Below are 25,044 nucleotides of genomic sequence, written 5' to 3'. Positions count from 1 at the left end.
AGTGTCAGTCATGTGATGTGGTCACTAGTGCTGTCACTATTTCATGTGATACAGAATGTACAGTAGCTACAGTGTGTTCCTTATGGGGAGAGACATGTAAGGGTTAACATCTGTGTCAGGAGGGGCAGCGGTTTAGTGTTAGTCATATGATGTTGTCACTAGTGCTGTTACTATGTCATGTGATTAGCTGTGATACAGAATGTACAGTAACTACTGTGTGTTCCTTATGGGGAGAGACATGTAATGGTTAACATCTGTGCCAGGAGGGGCAGCGGGTTAGTGTCAGTCATGTGATGTGGTCACTAGTGCTGTCACTATGTCATGTGATTAGCTGTGATACAGAATGTACAGTAGCTACAGTGTGTTCCTTATGGGGAGAGACATGTAAGGGTTAACATCTGTGCCAGAAGGGGCAGCGGTTTAGTGTCAGTCATGTGATGTGGTCACTGTCACTATGTCATGTGATTAGCTGTGATACAGAATGTACAGTAGCTACAGTGTGTTCCATATGGGGAGAGACATGTAAGGGTTAACATCTGTGCCAGGATTGGCAGCGGGTTAGTGTCAGTCATGTGATGTGGTCACTAGTGCTGTCACTATTTCATGTGATACAGAATGTACAGTAGCTACAGTGTATTCCTTATGGGGAGAGACATGTAAGGGTTAACATCTGTGTCAGGAGGGGCAGCAGATTAGTGTCAGTCATGTGATGTGGTCACTAGTGCTGTCGCTATGTCATGTGATTAGCTGTGATACAGAATGTACAGTAGCTACAGTGTGTTCCTTATGGGGAAAGACATGTAAGGGTTAACATCTGTGTCAGGAGGGGCAGCGGTTTAGTGTCAGTCATGTGATGTGGTCACTAGTGCTGTCACTATGTCATGTGATTATTATCCCAGCTTTTGCCCTGTCCCCCCCATCTTGTCATCATCTCCCCCTCACCTTGCAGTAAAAGTAGCGGCTCACAGCCTCCTGGGACCACGGCTCTTGGTAGAACTCGGCTCTTCTCTCCTGCTCTGGGTTCCCCACCACGTCTGTCATAATCTGAGAGAGGACAGAGTGTGAGTGAGACACAGAGTAAGTGTGAGTGAGTGAGACACAGAGTAAGTGTGAGTGAGACGCAGAGTGTGAGTGAGATGCAGAGTGTGAGTGAGACGCAGAGTAACTGTGAGTGAGTGAGACACAGAGTACGTTTAAGTGAGACGCAGAGTGTGAGTGAGATGCAGAGTGTGAGTGAGACACAGAGTAACTGTGATTGAGTGAGACACAGAGTAAGTTTAAGTGAGACACAGAGTGTGAGTGAGACGCAGAGTGTGAGTGAGATGCAAAGTGAGACACAGAGTAAGTGTGAGTGAGATGCAGAGTGTGAGTGAGACAGAGTGTGAGTTAGATGCAGAGTGTGAGTGAGACACAGAGTAAGTGTGAGTGAGACACAGAGTAAGTGTGATTGAGATGCAGAGTGTGAGTGAGACGCAGAGTGTGAGTGAGACGCAGAGTAAGTGTCAGTGAGACACAGAGTGGGCGTGAGACACAGTGTGAGTGAGACGCAGAGTAGGTGTGAATGAGACACAGTGTAAGTGTGAGTGAGATGCAGAGTAAGTGTGAGTGAGTGAAACACAGAGTAAGTGTGAGTAAGATGCAGAGTGTGAGTGAGACGCAGAGTAAGTGTGAGTGAGACGCAGAGTAAGTGTGAGTGAGGCACAGGGGCTTATCTATCAAGCTTCGAATGGACCTTGGTGCCCCGTGTTTCTGGCGAGCCTTCAGACTCGCCAGAAACAGCAGTTATGAAGCAGCGGTCACAAAGACCACTGCTCCATAACCTGTCCGACTGCTCTGAGCAGGCGGACAGACATCGCCGGAATTCAACCTGATCGAGTACGATCGGGTTGATTGACACCCCCTGCTGGCGGCTGATTGGCCGCGAGTCAGCAGGGGGCGGTGTTGCACCAGCAGCTCTTGTGAGCTGCTGGTGCAATGCTGAATAAGGAGAGCGTATTGCTCTACGTATTCAGCGAAGTCTGGCGGACCTGATCCGCACTGTCGGATCAGGTCCGCCAGGTTTTGGTAAATAGAGGCCAATGAGTAAGTGTGAGTGAGACGCAGAGTGTGAGTGAGATGCAGAGTGTGAGTGAGATGCAGAGTAAGTGAGACACAGAGTAAGTGTGAGTGAGACGCAGAGTGTGATTGAGACGCAGAGTAAGTGTGACTGAGACACAAAGTAAGTGTGAGTGAGACGCAGAGTGTGAGTGAGACGCAGTGTGAGGGAGACAGTGTAAGTGTGAGTGAGACGCAGAGTAGGTGTGAGTGAGTGAGACAAGGTGTAGGTGTGAGTAAGATGCAGAGTGTGAGACACAGTTTGAGTGGGACACAGTGTAAGTGTGAGTGAGATGCAGAGTAGGTGTGAGACACAGTGTAAGTGTGAGTGAGACGCAGAGTAGGTGTGAGACGCAGTGTGAGTGAGTGAGACAGAGTAGGTGTGAGTGAGATGCAGAGTAGGTGTGAGTGAGATGCAGAGTAGGTGTGAGTGAGAGAGACACAGAGTAAGTGTGACTGAGACACAAAGTAAGTGTGAGTGAGACGCAGAGTAAGTGTGAGTGAGACGCAGAGTAAGTGTGAGTGAGATGCAGAGTAAGTGTGAGTGAGACGCAGAGTGTGAGTGAGACGCAGTGTGAGTGAGACAGTGTAAGTATTAGTGAGACGCAGAGTAGGTGTGAGTGAGTGAGACAAGGTGTAGGTGTGAGTATGATGCAGAGTGTGAGACACAGTTTGAGTGGGACACAGTGTAAGTGTGAGTGAGATGCAGAGTAGGTGTGAGACACAGTGTAAGTGTGAGTGAGACGCAGAGTAGGTGTGAGACACAGTAAGTGTGAGTGAGTGAGACAGAGTAGGTGTGAGTGAGATGCAGAGTAGGTGTGAGTGAGAGAGACACAGAGTAAATCTGATCGAAACCTCACAATTTCAGATGTTTTTTCTCGCTGACACTTGCAGGAGCTGCTCTGGCGGAATTATTGTAAAAAAGGGTCAGCCCCTGCGAGTGCCAGTGAGCATAGGACTATAAATGACATGACGCTGCATCTGACAATCGCCTATGTGTGCGTCTGTCTATTAGGGATAGAAGTATTTCTTTCCAATGGCATGGAGAGTCCACAAATTCATGCATTACTGTTGGAAATTCAGCACATGGCCACCAGGAGGAGGCCACCCCAGCCAAAAGCTATAAATACCCCTCCCACTACCCATACTGCCCCAGTCATTCTTTGCCTCAGTAACTTGGAGGAGGTGAAGATGGTGCTCTGAAGAATATTGAATCCTTTAATGTGTAGTTTCCATTTCAAGACAGGACTGGGGTAATGCTGTGTTCATGTAAACCTCTTTAGTAAGAGTATTGGAAGCTGCTGGAGGTCACAGGGAACCTTCTCTGTCCTCTCTCCAGCAATCTGTACTAACTCCTCCATCAGGCAACCAGTGCTTTTCTTTCTACCCAGGTCCCTGTCGGATGAATCCGGCTAAACCTGGATGTGTTGTGTCTGCTCCACAGCAGAGACCCGGGAGGGTAAGTCCTTGCCTTTATTTATTATATGGAGGGCTCATCAAGGGACTGCTCAGAGGTGACCGGGTGGCATCTTATTCCCTCAGAGGGGTCTGGGACTTTAGTAATATCCTTCTTAAGGGATATCATGACGGATTTGAGCAGAATGATTATTTGGATATTTCCTGCCTTATTTATCAAGGCCTCTTCGTTGGTCTTATATCGACCCCGGAGCTCCTGAGAGCAATGTGGGGATTCTGCAGATGGGTCTTTACAATTTTCTTCATATTTTTAACTTTGGAGGAATCTGTACTTTTGCACTTGCGGTTTTCTGCCGTTTTTGCGCACCTAGAGTCTCTGCAGAGAACCCCTAATTTACAGCTAGATTACAAGTTTTGCGTTATGAGTGAAAAAGCATCATTATGCTTCATAACGCTGCTTTTTCCCTAATGCCGCTATTACAAGTCTTGCAGGTATAGCTGTACCACACACCTTTTTGGCCATCACGCAAAGTCAGTACCGCACTTTTTAAAAATTCCTTTTTCAATGGGACTCCCATAGCGCCGGTATTACAAGTTTACCTGGGAGGCCAAAAAGTGAGCGGTACAATCTATACTGACAAGATCCATACCGTCATCTAAAGTCAGTAGTTATGAGTCTTACACTACAACGCTGTAACATAAAACTCATAACTAAAGTGCTAAAAACTACACTAACACCCATAAACTACCTATTAACCCCTAAACCGAGGCCCTCCCGCATCGCAAACACTATAATAAATTAATTAACCCCTAATCTGCCGCTCCGGACATCGCCGCCCTCTTGCATCACTACATAAATATATTAACCCCTAAACCTAACCCTAACGTAACCCCAAGCCTAAGTCTAACCCCTAATCTGCCGCCCCCGACAACGCCGCCACCTACATTATACTTATTAAACCCTAATCTGCCGCCCCCAAAGTCACCGCCACTATACTAAAGTTATAAACCCCTAAACCTAACCCTAAGTCTAACCCTAAGACCCACTAACTTTAATGTAATTAAAATAAATCTAAATAAAAATTACTATCATTAACTAAATACTTACCTGTAAAATAAAACCTAAGCTAGCTACAATATAACTAATAGTTACATTGTAGCTATCTTACGGCTAGATTTAGAGTTTTGTCGGTAAAGACCCGCGTAGCTAACGCTGCTTTTTTTTCCAGCGCACCCTTAAGACAACGCTGGTATTAAGAGTTCTCTGAAGGGCTGCGTTAGGCTCCAAAAAGGGAGCGTAAAGGCATATTTACCACCACTTCAACTCTCAATACCAGCGTTGCTTACAGTAGCGGTAAGCTGGGAAAAGGTGCTCGTGCACGATTCCCCCAGAAACAATGGGGCAGTTTGGGCTGAAAAAAAAACCTAACACCTGCAAAAAAGCAGCGTTAAGCTCCTAACGCAGTTCCATTGTTTCCTATGGGGAAACACTTTCTAAGTCTGCACCTAACACCCTAACATGAACCCCGAGTCTAAACACCCCTAACCTTACACTTATTAACCCCTAATCTGCCGCCCCCGCTATCGCTGACACCTGCATTATATTATTAACCCCTAATCTGCCGCTCCGTACACTGCCGCAACCTACATGTGAAAGACCCCTCTGTCAGTACTGGAAGGGTTAACTTTGTTCAGCTTTGAGGAACTATTTTCTGAAAACAGGTTTCCTGACATCAGCTATATTACTGTAATTAAGTTTAAGTGATAAGCGTTCACATTGTTTAATCAGACTGCCAGGTGTCAAAAAGGACTCCATTGTTCTCTTGTGTTTAATTGCTTATCTGGTTAAGTAATGTAATTCCATTGTATCATGTAAAATGGCGTCTTCCCTCTATCTAATGTACAATACTATTCCAACCCCCCATCTGGTCTCAGACCTGCATAAATACTGGGCATATAGCCCTCAATAAAGTACATTCTGTTTTTACCTTCAATGTGGAGCCTGGTCTCATGTTTGAGGGGGGAATTAGCTGGGTTGTGTGTTGCTGATCCCATATTCAGGACATCTTTCATATGGTATTAACCCTTGATATCTGTTGATACCATAACACTACATTATACCTATGTACCCCTAATCTGCTGCCCCTAACATCGCTGACACCTACATTATATCTATTAACCCCTTATCTGTCCCCCCTCCATCGCCGCTACCTACCTACACTTATTAACCCCTAATCTGCCGACCGGACCTCGCCGCCACTATAATAAATGTATTAACCCCGAAACCGCCGCACTCCCGCCTCGCAAACCCTATAATAAATAGTATTAACCCCTAATCTGCCCCCCCCAACGTCGCTGCTACCTTACCTACACTTATTAACCCCTAATCTGCCGACCGGACCTCGCCGCTACTCTAATAAATGTAGTAACCCCTAAAGCTAATTCTAACCCTAACACCTAAGTGTTTAATATAATTTTAATCTAACGAAATAAATTAAATATTATTAACTAAAGTCTTCCTATTTAAAACTAAATACTTACCTGTAAAATAAACCATAAGATAGCTACAATATAACAAATAATTACATTGTAGCTATTTTAGGATTTATATTTATTTTACAGGCAACTTTGTATTTATTTTAACTAGGTACAATAGCTATTAAATAGTTATTTACTATTTAATAGCTACCTAGTTAAAATAATTACAAAATTACCTGTAAAATAAATCCTAACCTAAGTTACAATTAAACCTAACACTACACTATCAATAAATAAATTAAATCAATTAACTACAAGTACCTACAATTACCTACAATTAAATAAACTAAACTAAATTACAAAAAAAAAACACTAAATTACAAAAAATAAAAAAAGATTACAAGAATTTTAAGCTAATTACACCTACTCTAAGCCCCCTAATAAAATAACAAAGCCCCCCAAAATAAAAAAAATTCCCTACCCTAATCTAAATTAAAAAGTTAACAGCTCTATTACCTTACCAGCCCTTAAAAGGGCTTTTTGCGTGGCATGCCCCAAAGAAATCAGCTCTTTTGTCTGTAAAAAAAAACACAATACTACCCCCCAACATTACAACCCACCACGCACATACCCCTACTCTAACCCAAACCCCCCTTAAATAAACCTAACACTACCCCCCTGAAGATCTCCCTACCTTGAGTCATCTTCACCCAACCGGGCCGAAGTCTTCATCCGATGGACCAGAAGAGGACATCCAGACCGGAAGAAGTCTTCATCCTATCTGGGCAGAAGAGGACATCCGGACCGGTAGACATCTTCATCCAAGCGGCATCTTCTATCTTCATCCATCCGGAGTGGAGCCATCTTCTTCCAGCCGACGCGGATCCATCCTTCTGCCATGACGCCTACTCGCCGAATGAAGGTTCCTTTAAATGACGTCATTCAAGATGGCGTCCCTCGAATTCCGATTTTCTGATAGGATCAGCCAATCGGAATTAAGGTAGGAAAAATCTGATTGGCTCATTGAATCAGCCAATCAGATTCAAGTTCAATCGGATTGGCTGATCCAATCAGCCAATCAGATTGAGCTTGCATTCTATTGGCTGTTCCGATCAGGTTTAATTGTAACTAGGGTTAGGATTGTAACTTAGGTTAGGATTTATTTTACAGGTAATTTTGTAATTATTTTAACTAGGTAGCTATTAAATAGTAAATAACTATTTAATATCTATTGTACCTAGTTAAATAAATACAAAGTTGCCTGTAAAATAAATATAAATCCTAAAATAGCTACAATATAATTATTTGTTATATTGTAGCTAGTTTAGGGTTTATTTTACAGGTAAGTATTTAGTTTTAAATAGGAATACTTTAGTTAATAAGATTTAATTTATTTCGTTAGATTAAAATTATATTTAACTTAGGGGGGTGTTAGGGTTAGGGGTAGACTTAGCTTTAGGGGTTAATAACTTTATTAGAGTAGCGGCGAGGTCCGGTCGGCAGATTAGGGGTTAATACTTGAAGTTAGGTGGCGGCAACGTTGGGGGGGGGCAGATTAGGGGTTAATACTATTTATTATATGGTTTGTACGGCGGGAGTGCGGCGGTTTAGGGGTTAATAACTTTATTAGAGTAGCGTGAGGTTCGGTCGGCAGATTAGGGGTTAATAAGTGTAGGTAGGTAGCGGCGACGTTGGGGGGCAGATTAGGGGTTAATAAATATTATGTAGGTGTTGGCGATGTTAGGGGCAGCAGATTATCTATTTATCTATCAAATCTATCTAACTATCAATCGTATCTATCAAATATATATTGCATCTATTGATCTATGTAATTCGTATCTATCAAATGTATATTGCATCTATTGATCTATGTAATTCGTATCTATCAAATGTATATTGCATCTGTTGATCTATGTAATTCGTATCTATCAAATGTATATTGCATCTGTTGATCTATGTAATTCGTATCTATCAAATGTATATTGCATCTGTTGATCTATGTAATTCGTATCTATCAAATGTATATTGCATCTATTGATCTATGTAATTCGTATCTATCAAATGTATATTGCATCTATTGATCTATGTAATTCATATCTATCAAATGTATATTGCATCTATTGATCTATGTAATTCGTACCTATCAAATGTATATTGCATCTATTGATCTATGTAATTTGTATCTATCAAATGTATATTGCATCTATTGATCTATGTAATTTGTATCTATCTATCAAATCTATCTATCTCGTGGTTGTGCAAATGGACTGTTTGCGGTTGTTTGCGGTGCGTTACACGGGGAGTTTGGTCTGTCACTGTGAAGCGGGAGTAACCCTTACACTACCTGATCGATACAACATCATACCTGATGTTTTAAAGCACGTTATTCCAAACAATTGAGGAATGTTAGGTGATTTATGCCCTTTATGGATTAAAACCAGACTCTGTATCAACTATGTAATTTTCCGTGGGAGTTTTGCCATGGATCCCCCTCCGACATGCCACAGTCCAGGTGTTAGTCCCCTTGAAACAACTTTTCCATCACTATTGTGGCCAGAAAGAGTCCCTGTTGGTTTTAAAGTTTGCCTGCCTATTGAAGTCAATGGCGGTTCGCCGGTTCGCGAACAGTTGCGGAAGTTAGAGTCCGCCGTTCGCGAACTGAAATTTTTAGGTTCGCGACATATCTAGTGTTCAGTTAAAAGCTTTCATGTGATTCTCCAATGTATGCACAAACAGTAATTCATGCCTTAAACTTGCAACTTGACTATCACCTGTGCTGCTCTGCTTATTACTGACATACAGCTATATATAATATTATGTACTGTGAACCTGCAACAAACCTTAGTTTGCATCTAAGTGTCCATCTTCTACCAGTTTACTCTGAAGCCTGAACATTCCACAGTGCTATATTTTTCTCTCATTGAATCCTGCAGCTACTCCTATTAACTAACTATAAGTCACAGTGAAGTCAGAATATATTGTATACAAATGTTGCACTCTCCATTTATTCTACAATAACTTCTAACAACTATGAATCACAGAATATCATCTATCCACGTCTAGGATACTCTTCCCCGGGTCAGGGGTCAGTGTCTTCAAATCCCTACCACTGCCCTGAGGGTCTGTGTCCTGAACGCATGTACACCGGATCATGACAGAAAGTTAATGCCTAAAAAAGGGATCTGCAGTGGTAGTGGATGCACGGACCCTCAAAGGAAAATAAATAATTACAACCTATCTCAGACCCAAGCTATCCCTAAAGGAAAAACAGAAGATTTTCATACTTTTAAAAATTTAAAGACACAGTACTCCCATTCTAGACTATCCTCTACTCATGTTCGTGATTTACATTTTGGTGAAACTGATTCTGAATCTGACTATCAAAATGAAGAGGAAGTATCCATAGATTCAGCAGAAAAAAATCAGATCTTTAAAAATTTAAAGAAACAGGACTACTGTTCCAGAATACCATCTACGCCTCCTGTTTGTGATTCCTATCCTGATGATACTGATTCTGAGTCTGAATATGTCAACAGGGAGGATGACTTCACAGATCCAGCTGAACTGGCATTAGACTGGTATGAGCGCAACTTTAATTTGCCACAAACTCAGACAAAACCTCAACCTATTTGCTATAATGACATCCTTGGTAGCTATATTTACAATATAGATGATACAGACAGCTCCCATCATGAAACCTCTCATGGAAATACTGATCTTCCTATTTCTGATATTCCCATGGATTCTGTAGATTGGACAGATTCAGAGCCGGAAGAAGAGACATCTGGTTTACAGACTGCTGTTTGGATAAATGGTCCCCTCAACTACTATGCTGATTTATTACATCAGAATTATGCATCCAGTGATGAAGAGGATTTCTGTTCTCAACCTGATATAAGGTACTCCAGGCCACAGTGGCAGCACCCTAAGAAGCCTCATATTGGGAAGAAATATCAGTTATCTAAGCTCTCTAAAAAAAAAAGAAGAAAAAGAAAATCTTTCTGCCTACAGAAAATCAGAAGCGTAAAGAGTAAACTCAGCCTGAATCTCCTGTTTCATTTTCTGTTGTGCCAGATCCTCTATTGCCTCATCATACACTCCACACCAAGCTGGATGTTGTCTCTAGTCTGTTTTTTTTTTTTTGTTTGTTTGTTTTTTTCAAGCAATTTTTATTAAGGTTATTATAAACATATACAGCTTATGAAGAGTTGTACAATCAGGTAAATACAGATTCATCATATAATGGGCAAAGATAGCCATTTCATCATTTTTATATTGATATATACCTCCTATGAAAATAGTAGGCCACTCTTGGACCATGGTAAAATGTAAATATTCGATGGAGGTAAGTAAATTGGGTCTATAGCCACTTTTGGGCTTAGTATAGTGGATAACAGTAAATATAAATATCAACAATTATTATGAAATAAGTTTCAACCATCATGAAGAACATATCAGTCTCCTGGAAATATATGTGGCACGCTCATCAACGAATCCTTATCATCTTAAGAAAAACAATTGAACAAACATCTGCGTATATTTAATAGTACAATATTGTTGAGATCACTAAAAGGAGATAATCCTGATGAATGATTTAGATGGTTGTCATGTAAAGAGAACATAAATGTTGCTATGGGATTCATATTCCTTTGCCTACGAAGTAGGCTCAATGGTATCATGGGGGGGGGTAAATACACTTGGGAGAGAAAGTTAGCAAAACATTCAGCCAAGGCAAGAAAAAATCTCAATAAATCTTATTATGTCATACTACCAACTGTGTTTCCTAATTGTTATTTGTACCGTAGAGGATCATCTGCTTCTTGTCAGTGCCTCCCACCTTGTATTCTGTAATGTAGCTATCCGCACTGTAAGACTGGATTAAACACCAATAAATTGGTGGGGGTTTGGAGGAGGAGCTATACCCTAACTAAATAATATTAAAATGTGAAGTAAGGTTTCCCTCTTCCCGTTGGCATCTAACCATATGGAAGGCCGATGTAGGTGTGAAAGTGTGATGTAGCCAAATCATATCATAACTTCCCCATTTCTATGGAAAGAAACCTAAACACCCAGGTATGGGCCCTATGGGGTGGGGGAGATTAGGTTTATACAATTATACATGCTAAGAATTAAAATATAATATATGGAGATTATTAGGTGATCCATGGGTCTGCCTTAATAAAACATGTTGGTCCCACGTGGTTAGTAGTAATAGTATTCTAGATAGTGCTCATGGAATTAGAGTATAACCTCATCTTAATTAAGGGTAAGTAGTTAAATTATACACTGAGGCTTTATAGTGTTGATATCAAAAAAGAAAAAGAGCAAGCGATCCCAGTATCCATATATATGTAAAAACAGCCTTTATTTCTTCACATTAAAAAATAACATGGTTCACACAGTAAGAGTATCAGGTTTTACGCGTTTCGGCTAGGTGCCGTACTCATAAACCTGATTAGACACAGGTAAGTGCCTACTTAAAAAGGTTACAAAACAGATGGTTATTGGTTGGTGTTAAGCACACCCCTATTAACCATTTAGATGCAGAAAATACACAATCAAATGCTTTGCTAACTCATAAGAAACATGAATATGGTCAGTTTTGACACAGAGAAACAGCAACAAGTAATTAGTGGCTTCTATGTTATATCCCAAATGGTAGAAAAAAGTTTATATGATAATAAGAAAACAAATGAGAAGACAATAGTTTAGAAAAATCTATCTAGATTAAATAAATACACTCATTTTGGATTGTTACCATATCTACTAAACATAATCTTAAAATGTTGTGCACATACATAAATAAATAAATAAATAAATAAATAAATAATAATAACAGAACTCCCTTGCTAGATGTATATGTCAGGCTAAAGGATATTTTAATAAATCTATATAAGTGTAAGTGCCAAATAAGATTGATAAAAAATGCTTTATTGGGATATTTATAGCAATCTGAATTAGAGATCAGTTTTTTGGGAGTTAGTACCTCTGAATGTTTGAATATTTATTCTCATCTTATGTTGTCTCTTGGTGATATGCAAGGATAATTTAAAAAGAAAATATTTTTTTTTTTATTATTTTATTATAATTGGACAAAAGAGAGTTATTCCGTATATGCATATGTTGGACATTGGTATATGGAGATGCATATAATGCCAGAGAGCTGGAGGCGCAATGGATCATGAAGCAATTTACTTTATAGTGCTCTATGTTTAACTATGGATTTATATTCCCTATTTTTTCTAAAGTAGGGTGGTCTTCTAGGGCTAACCAAATATGGCGTATAGGTATAACTATGGTTGTAGAAGCCAGACACACTGGATGGATTTGTTAGGTATATTATATTAAGTATTAAAGCACCCTTATATGAAAGCACCAAATAAACAATATGGCCATTCTAACTGGATAAAAAATATACTGATAATGCTACTTAGATGGACATTATTATCTCTATAATGCCGTTATTTACCTTAATATAGGTGGGCTAGGAGACAGTATGCAACTTTGCATATAAAATATCCCAAAATGTAGCTATATCAGGATATATATGGTATATTTGCTAGGTCACCTCGGCCGCAGGCAACCCAGCAGAATGTGTAAAAGATATTTGTAGTGTCTCAAATCAGAATGATATAGTATCTTAAGCATTAGTGTACGCCCACACAAAACTGCAGCATTTGTCACTTAATATTAGCTGATAAGTGCCTAGGGTGTATGTGTAGGAACATGGCTCTTGTATATTAAGGGTCTGATACAAAGGGTGAGAGCTGTGTAGCCCTAGACTTCACTCAGTATAGAAAATCCAAAGTGAATCAGCTTAAAAAAAACAAACCATAATATCTAAAATATACATTATAAAACAAAAGAATTTCCACCAACTATAAAACATAGTGTATATAAACAGTGTAGAAACAGTTACTGATAGTGGAATTATGTGGTCAGGCAGATCAGGCTAGTAAGCAATCAAATGTCATAGGTCCCGAGCACAATCATGGCATTAAACTGGGAGAAGTATATAGGTACAGACAAGCCTTTATCAAATATAGCTCACTTCATAATATGTCTTGTGCCATGTAGGGTTAATTAGAGAGCCTTCCGATTTGCGACGTATCCAACTAGTAGAGATCATTGGGATAACTGTTCTAGTTCTGTTCAAATTAACCAACACCAGTTCTGATGGAATTGCAGAGAACTCTGCGTAGATATTAGAATATGAATCGGTACTGAAAGTGGGTGCATTTTTATTCCGGACACAGTATTTGTACATGTACAAGATAAAGTATACTGTAATCAGGAGCTCCACTTGTGGGTATCCTATGCAGTGGACCGCGGGAGCAGAGTCTATGACTGTATAAATATATTTACCCTATTCCCCTTTTATGCATGATGAATTTAGAGAGCACATTGTCAGGGCTAAGCAGGCAGATCACAAGAAAAGAGCGGTGTAAAATGTCTTTTCATATACTTCCATAGGTTCCCAGTCCATCAAACCTTGCTCTACTGTCGCAAGACAAAGCTTGTAGCCTAGAGGGGTTCCGGTAGATTGGTTGACCTGATAGGGTTGTAAGCAATCCCAGCGGCGACCTCAACCCTCCAGCACTCTGAGGTGGAGCAGCCAGTGACCTCACTCCTGAAACTGCAGAGAAGGCATCTAATAGTGAATTGTGTAACTTATTGTTAGTTTTCATGCTCGCACCGACATCTGGCCCGATGATCGCCCAGGTCTCCTGTATGTCGTCACATGATGTACTGAACTGCGGTCTTGTAAACAAAGATGGCGGCTGCCCAATCCCTTCTTGCCCTTCCTCACTGTCGCACGTCCACTCAAAATCAGCTCGGGCCTCCGAAGAAGCGATACTTACAACGGGCGAGTTGAAAGCTGCAGCCACTGCCTCCACAAGTGCTGTACTAAAGGTATCCAGCCACTCATTGAGCCGATGCAGATTACACGCCATAACTTCACCACTATTGTTTCTGTGATAGGCACAAGCAAATTCCGATTTTTTTTATATTCACATAGCGGTCCTCAGGGGTCAGGACTTGTTGGTAGTAACCCTTGGTGTGAGCAGTAGACCAATTAGGTATATATATATATATGGAGCCAATCGGTCGAATTTTCAGGTTAAAGTAATGTTTATTACGGAGCTGTAGTGAGATGCGACCGCTCTGCTCCTGAGCTAGCTCCGCCCCCGCCATCAGTCTGTTTTTGAAGCACTTAATGGTTTATCTTCTCAAACTCTACAATTACAAACACTGCTTTCAACTACTGATTCCTTACATCCCTCTCATGCTGCCTCAATGTCTGTAAACCCTGTGCTAGAAGAAAAAGATAATTTTGTTCCAGATATACAACCTGCTGAGCCACAGAAAACCTCTCAGTCAGAATCTTGTATCACAATTCCTCCGCATCTACCTGAGAGTGGCATATTTCAGTACACTCCACCTTTTCAAAATTCTTCTGTTACTGCATCTAAGAAAATGTTTTCCTTGGGAGATACTGCGCATCAACCTACATTTTCTTCTACATCTGTTCCCTGTACAGGAATTCCTGATACTGAACCCTATGAGGACAACATTGAACCTAGTTCGCAAGTGGACGTTCTTGACCCTGAAACGTGTACAAAAGTTCTTCAAGAAGATTCCCCAGTGGCTATTTCTGTCCCTGTTTTCCATGATGATACTACTAAACCTGGCAGCAAGGTGGACTCTCCTGTTTTTGACCCTGGTATGGGTATTCCTTTGTTTAACCCAGAAATGGGTGTAATAATACTTGATCCTGAAGATAGCCATGCCCTCTGCTCAGAAGCGAGTATGGTTCTTGGCTCTAAAGTGGATCTTGTAAATTCTTCGTTTGTGAACCCTGAAGAAAGCCTTGCCCTCTGCTCTGAAGAGAGTATGGTTCCTGGCTCTAAAGTGGGTTCTTTTTCTATAGTTGAACCTTGCCCTGGCATGGGCATTCCTTCACCCGATCCTACTGAGGATATTCCTGAACCTTGCCCAGATGTGGATATTCCTGAACCTTGCCCAGATGTGGGTACTTCTGAACCTTGCCCTGGCATGGGCATTCCTTCACCTGATCCTACTGAGGATATTCCTGAACCTTGCCAAGATTTGGGTATTCCTGAACCTTGCCCTGGTGTGGGCATTCATATACCTGATCCTAGTGTGGACACTCTTGATTCTGAATCCAGTAAAGACACATTTGATATTGAACCAGAAGAAGACAAGAACTGGTCAACTCTTGCTCTCTACACTCCTATCTCCTACTTTGAAGTAAGCCCTGCTATTGGGTTAGAAGTGGCTATAGCTTTTTCTTTTGGAGTATATCTAATCCTCAGCCAAGAGGTTAATTCTGAGGATACTCAAATCTCTGACCCAAAGGTGGTTAATCTGGTTATCAATCCAGAATGCTGCATCTCTATTTCTGAAGTTGAGGAAAGCCTATTCATATGTCTAGGACTGGGTGCCTTTTCTTGACTGTGTACATGGTCATCTATCATGAAGAACATCCGCCTATCAACTCTCAAGATGATTCTGTGGTAGGAAGCTCATTGTATGTCACAGTCATGCATTCTCACGATGACTACAAGAAAGATGACTTCAAGTTTTACTCTCATCATTGTCAAGATCTTTTGATACCTGAATTCCATGGCCTTTGCTTTGTCATTTTTCTTTTTCAAGAGATCTCCAACCCTCCTTTCTTGATTTCCGATTGGACTCACTACCTCCATACACCTACTACCGGCTCTTCATATCATTTTTGTTCTCTCCCCTTTTGGATTGCATTCAGCGTCTGGAGGTCGCCTTTAAGGAGGGGGGTCTGTAACATATCTCAGCCTAATGTCACTATCCCTTTAAGACTGCCTTTCCTTATTCTGACACTCATGCTTTTTCGGCAGTATATACATTCAGCTTGCCTGCCTGATTAATCCTTCATGCACCTGATTCCCTCAGCCTCTTTTTAAGCCTTCTTGGGTCTTATGTGCTTTGCATTAACTTTGAAGTTGTGATCCTGAAAACAACTGAGGTCTGTGGCTGTTTCCTGCATGAATTCTACCAACTTATTCAAGCTTCAGCTTTCCCTATTTCCTCTGCTTAAAATCATCAAATCGCAAGTATCCAAATAATTCCATTTTGTTACCTGGATACTGCTACTTAACAAACTCTGAACTTTATTATAAATCAAGTATACTTTTGGTTATCATCACTCTCTAATTATTACAACAGCATCTTACTCAGAACTTTATAACTATTCTCTGCTACAAGTTGTCATAGCTGAAATATCATTCTACAAATATGTTAACATATTCAGAACTCTGCATCTATGTGTTCAGTTAAAAGCTTTCATGTGATTCTCCAATATATGCACAAACAGTTATTGATGCCTAAAACTTGCAACTTGACTATCACCTGTGCTGCTCTGCTTATTACTGACATACAACTATATATAATATTATGTACTGTGAACCTGCAACAAACCTTAGTTTGCATATATATGCACAAATGTAATTAATGCCTAAAACTTGCAACTTGTCTATCACCTGTGCTGCTCTACTTATTACTGATATACAGCTATATATAATATTATGTACTGTGAACCTGCAACAAACCTTAGTTTGCATATATATGCACAAACAGCAATTAATGCCTAAAACTTGCAACTTGTTTATCACCTGTGCTGCTCTGCTTAATTCTGACATACAGCTCTATATAATATTATGTACTGTAAACCTGCAACAAACCTTTGTTTGCATCTAAGTGTCAATTTTCTACCAGTTTACTCTGAAGCCTGAACATTCCACATTGCTATATTTTTCTCTCATTGAATCCTGCAGCTACTCCTATTAACTAACTATAAGTCACAGTGAAGCCAGAATATATTGTATATAAATGTTGCACTCTCCATGAATTCTACAATAACTTCTAGCAACTATGAATCACAGAATATCATCTATCTACGTCCAGGATACTCTTACCCGGGTCAGGGGTCGGTGTCTTCAAATCCCTACCACTGCCCTGAGGGTCTGTGTCCTGAACGCATGTACACCGGATCATGACAAAGGGGTTCAAGGGGAAAGCAATGGAGTTAGGAAAGGTTAGTTTTGGTTGTATGCATCCCTGAATAGTAGAGTTTTTAGGGAGTGCTTGAAGCTGTTAAAACTAGGGGAGAGTCTTATGGAGCGAGGCAGGGAATTCCACAAGATGGGGGCCAGTCTGGAGAAGTCCTGTAAACGGGAATGTGAGGAAGTAACAAGAGAGGAGGAGATCCTGAGCTGATCGAAGGGGACGGGAGGGAGAGTATCTAGAGACAAGTTCTGAGATGTAGGGGGGAGCAGTGCAGTTGAGAGCTTTATATGTCAGGGTGAGGATTTTATGTTTAATCCTAGAGGCAAGAGGAAGCCAGTGAAGGGATTGTCAGAGAGGTGCAGCAGATGAAGAGCGACGAGTAAGGAAGATGAGCCTGGCAGAGGCATTCATAATGGATTGTAAAGGAGCTATGCGGCAGCTAGGTAGACCAGAGAGGACGGAGTTGCAGTAGTCGAGGCGGGAAAGGATGAGAGAGTTGATTTAAATCTTGGTTGTATCATGTGTAAGGAAATGTCTAATTTTAGCGATGTTTTTAAGGTGGAAGCGGCAGGCTTTAGCCAAGGACTGAATGTGAGGAGTGAAGGAAAGATCTGAGTCAAGTGTGACCCCAAGACATCGGGCGTGCGGGGTAGGGGTAATGATGGAATTATCAACAGTTATAGAAATTTCGGGGGTGGAGACATTGGAAGAAGGGGAAAAAATAAGGAGTTCAGTTTTGGAGAGATTTAGCTTAAGGTAGTGAGAGGACATCCAAGATGAGATGTGAGAGACAGTTAGTGACACGGGTTAGTAAGGAAGGAGGTAGGTCTGGTGCAGAGAGGTAGATTTGGGTGTCATCGGCATACAAATGGTATTGAAACCCATGGGACTTTATTAAGGAACCTAGTGACGACGTGTAGATTGAAAAAAGAGAAGGGAACCAAGGACAGAGCCTTGAGGTACCCCAACAGAAAGTGGTAACAGGGCAGAGGATGCTCCGGAGAAGGCTACACTAAATGTGTGGTTAGTCAGATAGGAAGAGAACCATGAGAGAGCTGTGTCACAGATGCCGAAGGATTGGAGGGTTTGGAGCAGAAGAGGGTGGTCTACAGTGTCAAAGGCTGCAGACAGGTCAAGGAGGATAAGCAGAGAGAAGTGGCCTTTGGATTTTGCTGTAAGTAGGTCATTGGTAACCTTGACAATTGCTGTCTCTGTAGAGTGATGGGAATGAAATCCAGATTGCAGTGGGTCAAGAAGAGAGTTTAGTGTAAGGAAATGGGATAGACGTTCGTAAACTAGCTTTTCGAGGAGCTTTGAGGCAAGAGGGAGTATAGAAATATGGTGGTAATTGGAAGGGGAGGTTGTATCGAGGGAATGTTTTTTGAGGATAGGTGTGACCAGTGCATGTTTTAGAGATGAGGGAAATATACCAGTTTACCTTGTGGGGACTGTGGTGGTATAGAGCGCTATTGTACCTTAGGGGCCTGGGTTTACCCTGTGGGGACTGTGGTGGTATAGAGTGCTATGGTACATTAGGGGTCTGGGTTTACCCTGTGGGGACTGTGGTGGTATAGAACGCTATGGTACATTAGGGGTCTGGGTTTACCTTGTGGGGACTGTGGTGGTATAGAGTGCTATGGTACATTAGGGCCTGGGTTTACCTTGTGGGGACTGTGGTGGTATAGAGCGCTATGGTACATTAGGGGCCTGGGTTTACCTTGTGGGGACTGTGGTGGTATAGAGCGCTATGGTACATTATGGGTCTGGGTTTACCTTGTGGGGACTGTGTTGGTATAGAGTGCTATGGTACATTAGGGGCCTGGGTTTACCTTGTGGGGACTGTGTTGGTATAGAGCGCTATGGTACATTAGGGGTCTGGGTTTACCCTGTGGGGACTGTGGTGGTATAGAGCGCTATGGTACATTAGGGGCCTGGGTTTACCTTGTGGGGACTGTGTTGGTATAGAGCGCTATGGTACATTAGGGGTCTGGGTTTACCCTGTGGGGACTGTGGTGGTATAGAGCGCTATGGTACATTATGGGTCTGTGTTTACCTTGTGGGGACTGTGGTGGTATAGAGCGCTATGGTACATTAGGGGCCTGGGTTTAACTTGTGGGGACTGTGGTGGTATAGAGCGCTATGGTACATTAGGGGTCTGTGTTTACCTTGTGGGGACTGTGGTGGTATAGAGTGCTATGGTACATTAGGGGCCTGGGTTTACCTTGTGGGGACTGTGGTGGTATAGAGCGCTATGGTACATTATGGGTCTGTGTTTACCTTGTGGGGACTGTGGTGGTATAGAGCGCTATGGTACATTATGGGTCTGTGTTTACCTTGTGGGGACTGTGGTGGTATAGAGCGCTATGGTACATTATGGGTCTGTGTTTACCTTGTGGGGACTGTGGTGGTATAGAGCGCTATGGTACATTAAGGGTCTGGATTTACCCTGTGGGGACTGTGGTGGTATAGAGCGCTACGGTACATTAGGGGTCTGTGTTTACCCTGTGGGGACTGTGGTGGTATAGAGCGCTACGGTACATTAGGGGTCTGTGTTTACCCTGTGGGGACTGTGGTGGTATAGAGCGCTATGGTACATTAGGGGCCTGGGTTTACCCTGTGTGGACTGTGGTGGTATAGAGCGCTATGGTACATTATGGGTCTGTGTTTACCCTGTGGGGACTGTGTTGGTATAGAGCGCTATGGTACATTATGGGTCTGTGTTTACTCTGTGCGGACTGTGGTGGTATAGAGCGCTATGGTACATTATGGGTCTGTGTTTACCCTGTGGGGACTGTGTTGGTATAGAGCGCTATGGTACATTATGGGTCTGTGTTTACCCTGTGGGGACTGTGTTGGTATAGAGCGCTATGGTACATTATGGGTCTGTGTTTACCTTGTGGGGACAGTGGTGGTATAGAGCGCTATGGTACATTAGGGGTCTGGGTTTACCTTGTGGGGACTGTGGTGGTATAGAGCGCTATGGTACATTAGTGGTCTGGGTTTACCCTGTGGGGACTGTGGTGGTATAGAGCGCTATGGTACATTAGGGGCCTGGGTTTACCCTGTGGGACTGTGGTGGTATAGAACGCTATGGTACATTAGGGGTCTGGGTTTACCCTGTGGGGACTGTGGTGGTATAGAGCGCTATGGTACATTATGGGTCTGTGTTTACCCTGTAGGGACTGTGTTGGTATAGAGCGCTATGGTACATTAGGGGCCTGGGTTTACCCTGTGGGGACTGTGGTGGTATAGAGCGCTATGGTACATTATGGGTCTGTGTTTACCTTGTGGGGACTGTGGTGGTATAGAGCGCTATGGTACATTAGGGGCCTGGGTTTACCCTGTGGGGACTGTGGTGGTATAGAGCGCTATGGTACATTAGGGGTCTGTGTTTACCTTGTGGGGACTGTGGTGGTATAGAGCGCTATGGTGCATTAGGGGCCTGGGTTTACCCTGTGGGGACTGTGGTGGTATAGAGCGCTATGGTACATTAGGGGTCTGTGTTTACCTTGTGGGGACTGTGGTGGTATAGAGCGCTATGGTACATTAGGGGCCTGGGTTTACCTTGTGGGGACTGTGGTGGTATAGAGCGCTATGGTACATTAGGGGTCTGGGTTTACCTTGTGGGGACTGTGGTGGTATAGAGCGCTATGGTACATTAGGGGTCTGGGTTTACCCTGTGGGGACTGTGGTGGTATAGAGCGCTATGGTACATTAGGGGTCTGTGTTTACCCTGTGGGGACTGTGGTGGTATAGAGCGCTAGGGTACATTATGGGTCTGTGTTTACCTTGTGGGGACTGTGGTGGTATAGAGCGCTATGGGGATTAGATTTAGTTTAAAGAGACAGTCACAACACTTATCACGCTGTCAATACAGCATCCATTACTCATACACTTGATGGCGTTTGAATAAAAACACATGATTGGGTTTATAGTTAAATAATTATGCTTAGTTTTATATATTGGGGCATATGTATCAAGCTCCGAATGGAGCTTGATGCCCTGTGTTTCTGGCGAGTCATCAGACTCGCCAGGAACAGCAGTTATAAAGCAGCGGTCACAAAGGCCGCTGCTCCATAACCTGTCTGCCTGCTCTGAGCAGGCGGACAGACATCACCGGAAATCAACCCGATCGAGTACGATCGGGTTGATTGACACCCCCCTGCTGGCGTCAGATTGGCCGCAAGTCTGCAGGGGGCGGGGTTGCACCAGCATCTCTTGTGAGAACTGGTGCAATGCTGAATACGGCAAGCGTATTGCTCGCCGTATTCAGCGAGGTCTGGCGGACCTGACCCGCAGTGTCAGATCAGGTCCGCCAGTCCTTAATAACTATGGGCCATTGTGTTTAGATTCATTGCTTTATTTTTGTGGTACTATTGTGATCACTCAAATTCACATGTTATATGTTTGTACTGATGCACCAATGAGGTGGTATTACTTTCTGATTGGCTGCACTTAGAGGGGAGGTTTTTTTTATGTGTATATAACTGTTCACTGTTCACTTTAACTTTGTCTGAGGATGGGGTGAATACCCTGAAACGTCACACGAGTAAATTTCTTTTTGTTTAAAATCCAGTGAGTGCAATCTTTTTTAGACTTTATATTATAACTTTCTGCACACTGGTACCTGATGGCTGGTTAGGTGAGTGCTTTCTCCTGGAATTATATATATATAATGATCTATTTATAAATACATAGAAGATATTCTGCTATGTGCAGAACATTAGAATGTGAAATATTTACAGTAAATACAGTATAACACTTTATTAAATATGAATATTGCATAAATATGTTTTTACATGTTTTCATTTACTTAACTGCAAAGGGTGCAATGCACTTATATATGTCTATATGTATTTATTTATTTGTTTATATATATATATATATAAATAAATAAGGAGAAAGAGACACACTTAGCTCAGACAGAACAAAAGCTAGAAAAACTTCCATGCCTGTTCATTTCCAATGCAACTCAGGGTGCACGCTCTTTAGCACACTATGCCCCTTCACAGAGAAATAATATCCTGTAGCACATCAGTCTGACCCTGCCCAGTGACAGTCCAGCAACGAAATACCAGGCAATTCTTCTCTGAACAAGAGAAACAACAACCCCAGACGATCGTTTTGGCCTTCTGTGGGCCTCGTCAGTGAGGTGCAGTCGCATCTCTCTAAGGGCATGTGTGCAAGGAGTCCACGCCTGGTTTCCCCTTTTACTCTTAGGGAGACCCAAGAGTAATTTGCATAAATATAAAAAGAGAGAGATGCACTCAGCTGTGACAGAACAAAAGCTAGAAAAACTTCCGTGCCTGTTCATTTTCAGTGCCACTCAGGGTGCATAATCTTTCAGTACACGATGATGCCTTTTCACAGAGAAGTGCAATGCACTTATATACAGTATGTCTATATGTATTTATTTGTTTATATTATTATTATAATAATTATTATTATTATTATAAGTACTGACTGACTCATCAACGCCCAGCTCAAACCATTTAACTTAGGAACGTGAAATTTGAAAGTTACATTGTTTTTATGACGTAGGCATCCACTAAGGAAGGATTTTTGGAAATTACGTCCCAAAGGGGAGGGGGGATTTTTATGAGGATAACTATATTTCAAAAACCGAAGATGTTACAGGCGTGAAAATTGGTATTAAGATTCTCCTTTAAAAACAAAGAAACACAGGTTTTACCATTTCCCAAAAATCCACTTAAAGGGACATGAAACCCAAAAAAATTCTTTCAGAATTCAGGTACGGAATACAATTTTATACAACATTACAATTTATTTCTATTATCTAATTTGCTTCATTCTTTAGATATCTTTTGTTGAAGAAATAGCAATGCACATGGGTGAGCCAATCACACAAGGCATCTATGTGCAGACACCAATCAGCAGTTACTGAGCCTATATAGATATGTTTTTCAACAACAGATATCAGGAGAATGAAACAAATAAGATAATAGAAGTATATTGAAAAGTTGTTTAAAAGTGCTGCTCTTTCTAATTCATGAAATAAAAAACTTGGGTTTCATGTTCCTTTAAGGGGGTGTAAAGGGGAGCGGTTATTTATAACATCAAAAACCCAAGATGTTAGAAAAGTAAAAATTATCATTTAAAATTGTCATTATAAAATTAGTTTACACCTAACATCAGTAGTTCTTTAGATATGGATATCACTAAACAATGTATTGCACCTAACATCAGTAGTTCTTTAGATATGGATATCACTAAACAATGTATTGCACCTAACATCAGTAGTTCTTTAGATATGGATATCACTAAACAATGTATTGCACCTAACATCAGTAGTTCTTTAGATATGGATATCACTAAACAATGTATTGCACCTAACATCAGTAGTTCTTTAGATATGGATATCACTAAACAATGTATTGCACCTAACATCAGTAGTTCTTTAGATATGGATATCACTAAACAATGTATTGCACCTTACATAAGTAGTTCTTTAGATATGGATATCACTAAACAATGTATTACACCTAACATCAGTAGTTCTTTAGATATGGATATCACTAAACAATGTATTGCTGCTAACATCAGTAGTTCTTTAGATATGGATATCACTAAACAATGTATTACACCTAACATCAGTAGTTCTTTAGATATGGATATCACTAAACAATGTATTACACCTAACATTAGTAGTTCTTTAGATATGGATATCACTAAACAATGTATTGCACCTAACATCAGTAGTTCTTTAGATATGGATATCACTAAACAATGTATTGCACCTAACATCAGTAGTTCTTTAGATATAGATATCACTAAACAATGTATTGCTGCTAACATCAGTAGTTCTTTAGATATGGATATCACTAAACAATGTATTACACCTAACATCAGTAGTTCTTTAGATATGGATATCACTAAACAATGTATTGCACCTAACATCAGTAGTTCTTTAGATATGGATATCACTAAACAATGTATTACACCTAACATCAGTAGTTCTTTAGATATGGATATCACTAAAGAATGTATTGCACCTAACATCAGTAGTTCTTTAGATATGGATATCACTAAACAATGTATTGCACCTAACATCAGTAGTTCTTTAGATATGGATATCACTAAACAATGTATTACACCTAACATCAGTAGTTCTTTAGATATGGATATCACTAAACAATGTATTGCACCTAACATCAGTAGTTCTTTAGATATGGATATCACTAAACAATGTATTGCACCTAACATCAGTAGTTCTTTAGATATGGATATCACTAAACAATGTATTGCACCTAACATCAGTAGTTCTTTAGATATGGATATCACTAAACAATGTATTTCAACCTAACATCAGTAGTTCTTTTTATATGGATATCACTAAACAATGTATTGCACCTAACATCAGTAGTTCTTTAGATATGGATATCACTAAACAATGTATTGCACCTAACATCAGTAGTTCTTTAGATATGGATATCACTAAACAATGTATTGCACCTAACATCAGTAGTTCTTTAGATATGGATATCACTAAAACAATGTATTGCTGCTAACATCAGTAGTTCTTTAGATATGGATATCACTAAACAATGTATTGCAGCTAACATCAGTAGTTCTTTAGATATGGATATCACTAAACAATGTATTGCACCTAACATCAGTAGTTCTTTAGATATGGATATCACTAAAACAATGTATTGCACCTAACATCAGTAGTTCTTTAGATATGGATATCACTAAACAATGTATTGCACCTAACATCAGTAGTTCTTTAGATATGGATATCACTAAACAATGTATTGCACCTAACATCAGTAGTTCTTTAGATATGGATATCACTAAACAATGTATTGCACCTAACATCAGTAGTTCTTTAGATATGGATATCACTAAACAATGTATTGCACCTAACATCAGTAGTTCTTTAGATATGGATATCACTAAACAATGTATTGCACCTAACATCAGTAGTTCTTTAGATATGGATATCACTAAACAATGTATTGCACCTAA

General features: G+C 40.9%; 1 protein-coding gene across 3 annotated transcripts in view; it reads right to left on the bottom strand.

Moving 5' to 3' along the window:
- Positions 1 to 912: 912 nt before the first annotated feature.
- SMARCD3 (SWI/SNF related, matrix associated, actin dependent regulator of chromatin, subfamily d, member 3) overlaps positions 913 to 25,044 on the bottom strand; it is a 526,715-nt gene continuing 502,583 nt past the window's right edge. For all 3 annotated transcript variants that reach the window (XM_053713245.1, XM_053713246.1, XM_053713244.1), the window contains exon 12: positions 913 to 1,044. In XM_053713245.1, coding sequence (XP_053569220.1) covers positions 928 to 1,044 — 117 coding nt within the window. In that variant the 3' untranslated portion in view covers positions 913 to 927. The remainder of the gene's footprint in view (positions 1,045 to 25,044) is intronic.

The sequence above is a fragment of the Bombina bombina genome, chromosome 5, assembly GCF_027579735.1.
Source record: "Bombina bombina isolate aBomBom1 chromosome 5, aBomBom1.pri, whole genome shotgun sequence".
NCBI lineage: Eukaryota > Metazoa > Chordata > Amphibia > Anura > Bombinatoridae > Bombina > Bombina bombina.
The sequence above is the reverse complement of the archived record's forward strand: the minus strand, read 5'-3'. Positions and strand labels throughout refer to the sequence as shown.